This window comes from Cicer arietinum, chromosome 4 (assembly GCF_000331145.2).
Source record: "Cicer arietinum cultivar CDC Frontier isolate Library 1 chromosome 4, Cicar.CDCFrontier_v2.0, whole genome shotgun sequence".
NCBI lineage: Eukaryota > Viridiplantae > Streptophyta > Magnoliopsida > Fabales > Fabaceae > Cicer > Cicer arietinum.
This window is the reverse complement of record NC_021163.2, coordinates 56,079,314-56,090,081: the sequence shown is the minus strand read 5'-3', so window position 1 is coordinate 56,090,081 and position 10,768 is coordinate 56,079,314. Positions and strand designations below refer to the sequence as shown.

The 10,768-nt window shown below is 31.8% G+C and overlaps 2 protein-coding genes across 4 annotated transcripts; both read right to left on the bottom strand.

Moving 5' to 3' along the window:
* Nucleotides 1-220: 220 nt before the first annotated feature.
* LOC101511126 (gamma-glutamylcyclotransferase 2-3) lies at nucleotides 221-4,166 on the bottom strand. Of its 2 annotated transcripts, none has more exons than XM_073368053.1 (8): nucleotides 3,803-4,166; nucleotides 3,647-3,723; nucleotides 2,601-2,654; nucleotides 1,813-1,869; nucleotides 1,657-1,697; nucleotides 1,490-1,585; nucleotides 721-800; nucleotides 221-640 (listed from the first exon to the last, which is right to left on the bottom strand). In XM_073368053.1, the coding sequence occupies exons 1-8, from the start codon at nucleotides 3,912-3,914 to the stop codon at nucleotides 573-575; spliced, it is 585 nt and encodes a 194-aa protein (XP_073224154.1). In that variant the 5' UTR covers nucleotides 3,915-4,166; the 3' UTR covers nucleotides 221-572. The 2 variants fall into 2 exon arrangements, with proteins under 2 accessions (XP_073224154.1, XP_004498331.1); XM_004498274.4 differs by having other exon boundaries at nucleotides 1,490-1,561; nucleotides 3,803-4,161.
* A 2,083-nt stretch (nucleotides 4,167-6,249) lies between these two features.
* LOC101510803 (bifunctional protein FolD 1, mitochondrial-like) lies at nucleotides 6,250-10,435 on the bottom strand. 2 transcript variants are annotated; one of them, XM_073366813.1, is made up of 6 exons: nucleotides 10,195-10,435; nucleotides 9,375-9,714; nucleotides 8,356-8,672; nucleotides 7,116-7,352; nucleotides 6,657-6,824; nucleotides 6,250-6,573 (listed from the first exon to the last, which is right to left on the bottom strand). In XM_073366813.1, the coding sequence occupies exons 2-6, from the start codon at nucleotides 9,565-9,567 to the stop codon at nucleotides 6,403-6,405; spliced, it is 1,086 nt and encodes a 361-aa protein (XP_073222914.1). In that variant the 5' UTR covers nucleotides 9,568-9,714; nucleotides 10,195-10,435; the 3' UTR covers nucleotides 6,250-6,402. The 2 variants fall into 2 exon arrangements, with proteins under 2 accessions (XP_073222914.1, XP_004498330.1); XM_004498273.4 differs by having other exon boundaries at nucleotides 10,172-10,434.
* Between the last annotated feature and the right edge of the window lie 333 nt (nucleotides 10,436-10,768).

Sequence of the window (10,768 nt, the reverse complement as noted above, 5' to 3'; positions counted from 1 at the left end):
AGTACCGCTTGGGGGACACCCCAAGTTTCATACTTCCACCTTATAAACACTACTAGTGTGTGTTAACCCTCATATGTGAGACTTTCTTATTTTTTAATTCACACCAACACTAACTCTCGTTAATGTCATCATTATTTCCAACAATCTTCCATTACTATCATCATCATTTTCAACAATTTGTATTTAATCAAAACAAGTTAAGTGTTTGTAGAGAGACTAGTGAAAGCATTCAACATAATAATATCTCTTAGTATCGTTTTTCTCCCACCTTCCAACATGAGCCACATCCGAAAAAATAACTAACTTTGTACTTTTTGGAAGTACGCTTTTGGAAAATTTATGTTCTATATGCATTGTAATTGTGTTCTACAATTGCAATGGTTGGTTCCAGTTCTACTCAGCTTCCCATAGCCAAGACAGAAACAAGATAGTACATCAGAAGATTATAAGTATAACTAAAGATAAATATCGTCTCCCAATAACATTCTGGAAAGAATTGAAGTTTCCAATGAATTCTAATAAAAGGGCTTGCTCAAAAAGTCTCAGAATGTCTGGTGCTGATAGCACAGAATTCATTGTTCTTCTGAAATAATACGCCTGACTTCGTTTGCAAGATCAATAACATGCTTGTCTTTGGATCCTAAGAGGTGATCAATACAAACAAAATTAAGAGAGAATATTATCAGAATGATCTTTGAAACTCTAGTTAAAGATCCTCACCTATTTGAAGGAGAGCATTTTCAAGTAGGAAAAGGTACTCTCTATTAGGTCCTGTTGGACCTTCAGCTTTAACTATTTGCCTGTAGTATGAAAAGGAAATAAATCAAACTCGAAGGGAATAAAAACTTGAGTAATGAGTCTAAACTTTAACAGGGCATGCAAAACACAGTTGTAATACATGGACCATGGCATTGGTAAGTTTTCCGGCTGTGGACTGATTCTTGAACATTGCCCAAAACACTAACAAGGACCAACACCGCTATCCAAAAGAAAGCACACAACTAAGACGGTGACTTTATCAGCGTTGATTTGGAAAAAACAAGGGGAAACAAATATAAGTAGAGTTTTGAAGCACTTATATCTGTTTTCTCTTGTTTTTACCAAAGTGCCACCGATCAGGTCATTAGTACGTTACAGCAAAGAGGACCGTGAACTTCTACTTCCAAAGGCTGACTCTAACCATTCGTTGAAGTTTTGAACTATTATCAAATACCATCGTTACCCAATAACCATACATAAACACTAAAGAGTAGACACAATGTTTCAGCATGATCTTGACACTAAAGATTCAAAAGAGACTAATCATCACCTTTTCGATTTTCAGTACCCTCCCTGTTAAAAAATAGTGCATTAAAGACTAATTCATAAGCCTCCTGAAGCAAGGATCTCCAAACCAATTATAATAACGACTTCTCAAGTGAAGTTTAAGTTTATGCCACAAATTGAGACTAGCAAAATAGTAATACACTAGATAAAAGATAAATAGTACCTTGCAATATCTTCAACAGATGCAGGGCCTAAATAATTTACATTAACTTTCTTATCTGGGGATGCAATATATCTGTAGAGTAACCACAGTACCACACTGATCTAATTAGCTATAATTTAAACACGCAAAAAAGTGGAAAAAGTTGCTAGGCTTTTTCTTTCACTTACACCAATGCCCCAGAAATGGCTGGCGTTGTAGCAGTAAGTTCCTGAAAAAAAAAATCAGGAGATGCCAACACTCATCAGTGGAATAACTACTATTATAAAGCAGAACAACATCATTCACCTTATTGGTGTTAAAAAATCTTGGCCTATGACACTTACAGTGAAAACATCGACATATTCCTTCCGGTCATATTGCTTCTCCCTCACTTCCAGATACTGTGACACACAAATACAACAATGTAAAGCACTTACATAGTGACATTTGATGAAGAAAGTAAGAAAGATAGCAACATCAAAGATGTAGGTTGCCATCAACATTTGACTCCTATACCCCAAATCCACGTGCTTAGAAAACACAACATGATTTTCTAAATGATACAAGCTATTTTGTAAATATACTATGCAAATTTGGCATCATTAAACAATCATATGACATGATTCATTGGGAACCGATAAAAGGAAGCTGGTATGATAGACGGAAGGGATCATTAGCTGGATTTAGCTGCTCAAGATGGTAGAATTGAACTTATTTTAGAAACAAAGTATGTAAATTAGACAACAAAAATGCACAATCACTAAGATAACAACAAAATTTAATTTGGTATGCTGAGACTGTGTATCAATCCCATTTTTACTCGGCAAGTACTGGCCACTGGAGAAAAATGAATAATTATACACAAGTTCAAACGTTTTCTGGGTAACCATGTTATAGGCTGAAAGTATCAACCACCATTTAGCAGCAACTAATCTTCTTCACAGAACCTTAAGAACATACAAGGTGGGTGGTGGGTTCTCCCCCTTCTAATCAAGTTTCTCCATACACAAGAGTCAAAGTTTAAACCTTTGACCACTTGCTTAAGGTGTATGAATTCTTTACCATTTGGACCAATCAAATCTTGGTCAAAGTTTGAACTTAAGATGAAGCAAACACATTTTAAAAATCTTACCGTTAATGCAACTTCTTGATCTTCTTTCTTTGAGATCTTGTAAGCAGCTCCCCACTATCTCCTTGCACAATAGAGTAAGTATCCATTTCAAATATTGATTGAATCCAAAATGATTTTGACTCATCAGAAAGTTGCAAATTATATTACAAGAGTTATTCACAGAATAATTAAAAGCACAAAAACAAGAAACAATAGGAAGGCCAATGTAATTAAATGAAAAGAAAAAAGACACTCCCTCCGTGATCAACACTTTTGTATATAAATAGCAACGGAGGGAGTAAATGTGAAAGCCAAGAGTGAACAAAAGATGAAATGCATTTCTACTTTTACAATAATGAAACAAAAATAAATTTTGTTTTGGCATGCTTACTAAAACTCACTTTTGTTCAGTACTTACAGATGCCATACAGCCAGGTACAATTTAAAAAGCTGCTATTCCATTAACTTAACATAGATTCAACAAATATTAAACACATATACATCAACATGTTTCAGGCCAAACTATAATTTCATGGTTCAGGATTACCTGGGTCAAGTTAACGAAATTGGATTAGGTGCAGTCACCATTTGGTGTAATCAGCACCTAGGAACTGTTCGATCTTGACCAGATGGTTCAAATTTCAAGACAGTTTTTTCATTTTTGTTTAACAAAAAACACCAACGTTAAAATCTGCATTGTCCAATCTTGATTGAACGGCCTCAAACTTGTGCAGACACCACTTGTAACCGAATGGAATCCGGATCCCAAGTTAACCAAGTAGTCACACAATCTCAGCCTTTCGATCTTAATCGAACAACTCATATTCCGACTTTGCAAAGTAAGATCCAAATATACAACAGTATGATTAAGTGACTGCTGGCAATCCGTTTTTCCCCATTCTAAGCAAATATTTTCCCAAAAGATTAAAAATGGAGTATATTGCATAACAAGTAAATCCACATAAAAAAATTGAATAAATCTAAATATAAGCAGCTCATAAAGTAATAACTTATAAAACATAATGAAACACTATATGATTGATATAATTAAAATCTGAAAAAGTTACACAAATTTCTCCTTGAGCAGGTTCCAATGTGACAGTTCTTCCAGGAAAATCAGGGGTTCCTCTATGGTCAGTAGAGCCTAAAAGTGATGATAACAATGAAGAATTAGTAAGTATTATTTGGGGAATGAATTTTGAAGAGTGTGAGAAAGAAAGTACCTTGGTAGAAGACACGTCGATAGTCTTTGATGAAACCGATAACACGTTCATCGAAGTGAAACCCAGCTTTTGAGATCAAAGAACCGTACCCAAATACCCATGTTACTGCCATCTTTGTTTTTACTACTTTCTGATTTGAAACACTAAAATACTAGTACTCCTTAAAATTATGTATTTAGTTTAAAATTACGGCCAAATACACTTCTCCAATACTTTTGAGATCATTTGATAGGAGTAAAGTAAGTAATAACTTTGGAAATTCTCCGTTTAATTGACACTGATAAAATAACCCATCACATCACATTGGAACTGCACTCACTCGCTCGCTGGGGAAGGAAGGATTAAGATCCTAACAACTTTTCATTTATATTTATTTATGCTTATCCTATTATTCACACTCGTTAAGAAATCAAATGAAAAATTACTTTTTAAAATATTATATATATATATCTTAAAACATATTTTATTTTTTAATGTTTAACAAAGACATTTATTAGTATTTTTCTTTATCTATTCACAAAATCATTACTGGTCTTGTTTTTTCAATGCTACTATAAATGTTCCATTTGCATAAACCAATTATTTCAATGAATTATTTTTACTTTTTATGTATTTTTTCTTTTTATTTTGTAATCTTTAATTAATATTATTTATATTATTTTAAATATAATATCTTCTACTTTATATTTATAATATTAATAATACATTAATATTTAATAAGATTAATTTAATAAAAATACTATTATTTCATTTATTATAATATAAGACGTCAAAAATATCTTATTTATGTATAATATTTAGATTTTTTATATTTATGTTCCTTTTCGTTTGGATTATTTGTCTTTTAAAATAAATTATTAATGATTTTTGAATAAAATCACATAAATTTAATTGTTAGGGTTCTTTAAACCCAAAAAAGATACATCAATATTCATTATTTTGTTACTCATCATTTTCATCTTTCATCAACATTAAAATAAAATAATTAATAATAATATTATATGGATTTGTTAGTCATTTTTAATAACACATAAGCATTTTTAAAGGATAATTTTACAAATATATTAAAGGATAAAAGACCTAAATTGAAAAGAAAAAAAAAGATATAAATGATGATTTTGTAAATTTCTTAAAAGATACATGACCCTAGTGAGAAAAAAGATTTAACCTTCAAAATTAGACAGATTATACTCATTTAACAAACATTTAATTATTCAACATCTTTTTATGGAATGCTTAAAACAAATTTATAGAAATAAATCAAATAATTTAAAGAAACAACTCAGTATCTACTTATATATAACCATTATTCAACTTTTGAAATTGACAATCAATCACTTGAAAAAATAACCGAATTTGAAAATGATATTATGACAAAATTTTCTATTTTGGTCTGTAAATTTTGGTTTTAAATGTGTGGATCACTTATTCAGTTAGTCCAACTATCTATGTTATTAAAGTTATGCTAACAGGTGATTTAAAAAGGAATATTAAAAAATATTTTACTTTGAAAGAAGTGAAATTAAGTGTACCATTTAAAATATAAAAAATGTGATTTTTAAAATTTTAAAGACAAAACTCCCTTTGCCTATTAATATTATAGTGTTTATTAAACTTTTTTCTTTTTGCTTCTTAAAAAATTTGTTCACTACTACTCTAGAATAAAATATAAATAAAATTAAAAAATTAACGTATTTAATCTTAATTTTTAATTAGATAGTTGAGAGATGCCAAGGAGAAACTCTCAATCACACACTTTTAAACATTATTTCAACTATCCGACCACATAATTATTATTTTTTAACTAAATCCTTATTATTCGATCATTTTACCTCTTTTTTACTAATTAAATTTTTTGAAATTATTAACATTTCGATAATTTTAAATTTTTGAATTTTACAAAAGAAAATCTAAAAAATGCATTTTAAAAGTTTTGTATTTATCAAAATTTTCAATTTTTTAAATCTGAAAAAATTATATTTAAAAACTTCACATTCAGCATATTTTTTTTATTTTTTTTAACTTTTGAAAAAATTGCATTTCAAAAAGTTTGACATTCAACCAAATTTTCAAAAATTCGGTAACCTTTTAAAAAAAATACATTTAAAAATTTCACATTCATCTAAAATTTCAATTTTTTTTATAACAAAACTAAGAATTTACATTTTATAATTTAACCAACTTTTCGAAGATGAAGAGAAAAAATTTACTTGTATTTAATTTTTTTTTAAATGGTTAAAAAAAAAACAAAATTGTCTTTTCAGATACTTTAGAAGGGTGAAAAGTAAATGTGAGGGGTGGATAGTAGATATCTTTCATATTTTTCTCTAGTTGTATAACATGCATTATTTGGCTAACTAAAAGTCCGCCTTCTTTTAACATGAAAATGTGTTCATAATCATCTTATGAGATGGCTCAGTTAACCTGTATAAATTGCATTGACTGAGTTAACAAAATACAGTTATGAACAATTCACTTTAAAATGTAAAGTGAGTATTCTCAACGTTAAAATATTGATTTTCTTATTTTAGTTTACATGTTATTCATTTTTTATGAGCCAAATTCAACAAAATGTACTATAAAAACAAAACAGAAAGAGATCAAGTAAAATTAAGCATACGTTTAGCAGAATCTAAAGTGTTAACTAGAAGCATAGTAACTGTCATAGGTCCAACCCCACCAGGCACAGGAGTAATAACGGATGCCACCTTAACAACTTCTTCATAGCACACATCACCAACTAGACGATAACCTTCCTCGCAGCTAAGATCCTGTAACATTGTATCCTTAAGCTTGGTTAACTGATATGCAGCAAGCAAAATGTGAAAAAAACAGTATATTATTGCAAGCTCACCTCAACAGGACTTGTTCCAACATCGATCACAGTTGCACCGGACTTTATCCAGTTCCCACGAACCAAATTAGGTACTCCAGCAGCTGAAACTACAATATCAGCTTTAGAGGTGATCTGTTCAGGGTTTTCTGTAAATGCATGTATGATGGTGACTGTTGCATGGTGTCTCTGCCAACATAAAAAGACAGTATTAGACTTTCTATATATCAAAAGAAAAATGTGTTGACACCATGATTTCAAACTTTTAAGTAGAGTTTAATTTGTATCCACAATCACATTTCAGACTTTTAGAATACAAGTGTAAAACAATTTCACACATATTTAATCACATCTCACCACAAATAACTGTAAAGATATTTCATGAACTAATATAACAAATTGATATAATGGTTATATATAATTAGATTCGTGTATGAAACTTTTTTATATTGTAAGTGCATACAGCTTTTATCCTTTTACCTGCAATAATAACGATGTCGGCAGACCAACAATATTACTCCTTCCTATCACCACCGCCTTCTTCCCCATAATCTTAACTCCAGACCTTATCAACAACTCAATGCAGGCCTTTGGAGTACAAGGAGTAAACAATGGCTCCCTTCCTCTTAGAGCAAGATTCCCCATATTAAGAGGATGAAACCCATCCACGTCTTTTTCAAGACATAGAGCATCCAAAATTTTTTCCTCGTCCAGATGCTGTCCCAAACATTTTGCAACAAATCAATCACAGTACATCTCCAAATCCTGAACATGTGTGCTAATCCTCATTTGTTTAATTATTTGTTATGATTGTACATCTGACATGTAAACTTGTTATTCAGAAAAATATGATAAAAGAATATTGCATTTGCAAATAACACCTCCAAACAACCAAACTTAGGGTTTTAGTAGATTGGTTTCCTTTGATGTACATGTACTATCTCATTGAATCGAAGATAGAAAACAAGTATTCTTTCATCTTATTTTCTTCCCCATTTACATAATAATATTAGACCATATCTACTTATATACATCATTTCAAACAGGGCCTGTGCTAGAGCTCAGCCAGTGATGTGAGATAAAAAAAAAAAAGTGAGAGTCTAACTTCAATTCAAAATGTAAAACAGAAGGAAGAGGAGAATCTTGATCTGCTCTTGTCCGTCGATAAAAGATGTAACGGGAGAAAATGGAAAGTAAAGATAGATTTATAATCTCAAATATTTCAAGGATTTTAAAGTAATGGTAAAATTGCATAACTAGCATGGTTTATAATGAACTAGCTATTATGACGCTCATCCATAATCGTCGCCAGATTAATACTATAAAGAATATAAACAAGATGAAAGGAATAGATCGAAACAAATGAAGAAAAAAAAATGCACTGCTTTGTTGGTGGTGCAACATAATCAAAGTAAATCAAGAAATACAATGAAACTTAAAAACCTAAGAGATTATCAAACTAAATCAAATACAATGACGTTAAGATATAATGAGATATTTTCTAAATATCTTTTAACAAAGTAAAATTCCAAGAGATCTCAATGATAGTTGTTTCAGTACAAAATATTATATAAATGCTTCAAATTTTAATTTAAAATTCATGCGATAAAAATTACACATTCAGATAAAGATTGTGGTTGCACGCCTTTTCTTGAATAAAAACTCAACCGATACTAAAATTAATTAAATTATGGTAAGAAGTCACAAATTCAGAAATTACTTGTGGTAGAGGAAGCTGGACAAGAATCCCATGAACTGATGGGTCCTTGTTAAATCTCATGACAGCATTTTGAACATCAGCATCTGCACAATCAGTTGGTAGTTCAGTCACCAAGGACTTGATTCCAACTTCTTCACATGCAATTATCTTGTTGCGAACATAAGTAAGAGAATCCTTCCTCTGGCCCACCAAAATAACAGCTAGCCCAGGAACCTTTCCCAGACATTTCTTCATTTGTCTTACCTGATCAGCTATTTTAGATCTGATTTCCGTTGACATCAACTTTCCATCAAGTACCATAGCAGTTTGCTCATTACCTATGCCAAATTTCAATACAGCATCTTGAGGAATAAAATGTACAGAAGAAGCAAATTAAGAATGTATATTAGGAGGAAAAGAAAAGAATGATAGCTTCTAACAAACTATTTATAGGGATTGAAGCAAAATAGTTTGTGACAACCCATAACGTGACTGGCGTATATACTAAGTTAACCACAATATCTAGCTTGGCAAGCTTATTAATTGCAACAATATAGTTAACAAATTAATTTTTCTAATCTCAGGCGATGTTACCTTCTCAAAGTCTAAATCTTTCTCTGGACCACATTACACACTCAAGTCTATGTCAACCGCTTTACCTCTTCTTCCCGGTCTCAGCAGAGAATACTCCACGAATGACGCTCTAGACTCAAAATAATTCTACTACTACCCATCCCTAACAGGTCAGTCTATCATCATCGACCGCCTCCACCTCTAGCACATGTGCCTTCACCTCCAGCACAAACGCCCACATTGCAGCTCTTATAGACCCGCCAACAACCACCCCACCCACTCCGGCCCAACCCAATCTTTCTATTGCGGTCTGAAAAGGTATATTGTCCACTCGTAATCCTTCTCATTATAGTGCTAATGCCACTGGCCTCTTTATGAACTTGATATTAACAATGTTTTCCTTCACGATGATCTCACACAAATAGCAATAAAACAATTGTCAAACCAAGAGTAAAAAGGATGCTTACCACTTTTAAGTATGGCTGGACTACTCTGACATGAATAATTAGGAGTCCAGATGTCGGGAAGGTCCAGAGATGCAAGAGAAGGAGACATTAAAATTTGTTCTGATTGAAGAACTTGCAAAGTGTGAAGAAACCTTGCTTTTGGTAGAAGATGCCTTCGTATACAATTCATCCATGTCAATGCCACAAAGCTCATTATATTTGTCAGGTTGACATCAACGTCACTTCTGTCTGTAGCAAGGTTATTGGAGAATCAGTTCTCTCTTCCTCTTCCTCAGTCCATACAATGTCTCCAAGGAAAATTAAATGGTGAAGCCCACGTCCATTTTATAAAGACATGACACTGATATTCGATACAACAGAAAGACAGTGAGTGATGAAATTGGTGAACCACTCTTTTTGATACTAAAAACAACCATCAGACAAAATTTCAACATAGAAACTCTAGGAAAACTCACACTTGATCGAGAAATATATTACTTAAGTTAAAAATTAAATATTGTCAAGTACATTTCTTTCCTCATGGTGGTTACAAGCAATTAGCATAACTACGGAATGAATAAAGAAGTGTGCGCCTTTTCACATTAATACCCTTAATGTTTTATTATAAAATTTTTGATAAAATAAAATTGATGAAACAATATATCTTTGCCTATCAAGTTTAGGAATATCACAGCTTTTCTTGTTAATTTTTCTAGCAAGGCCATGGTAAAGACATAAAAACAACAAATTCGTGTTTTCAAATTACACAAAAAAGCATCTTTCAACAATTAGGGTTTTGGAATTTGAGGAAATTATACCTATTGGGATAGGAAGACCGTACAAATTTAGAGATGCACACTGGGGAGTTCCACGGCGGCAGTAGAAATAGATGGTGACGGTTAAGAGACGTATTGGCTTGCCGGAAAAGATGGTGGCCGCGACGGAGTCCTCCAATACGGTGTCAGTTCGCTATCATTTTTTTTGAGTGTGTGTTGGAGCCGCGTATGGTTAAGATTGAATCTGGAGAAGTAGATTGAATCTGAGCCATTGGATGCGAAAGTGTTAGAAGGGGTGTGACATTGTGATAAGTGGGAGGGATATGTGGTCTAGATTAAATTTGGATTTCAAAGTAACATCTAGGAGTAAATTGATCTGTAAAAAAAAAAAAAAAAAAAACTTAATTGCAGTTTTGGTCTCCCTATTTTAGTTGAATCGCGAAAGTAGTTCTCCCATTTTGTTTTTCTCCAGTTTTGGTCCCTCAAACAGAAATTTGATCCAAAACTTGATGAAATTTCATTTTTTGCATTTATTTAAGTCACATCATGTCTCAAGATCTCATTTGCAACAATTGTACCTGAAATCTATAATCATAAATGGTGTGTATGACTTTAAAATATGAAATTTTATTAAATTTT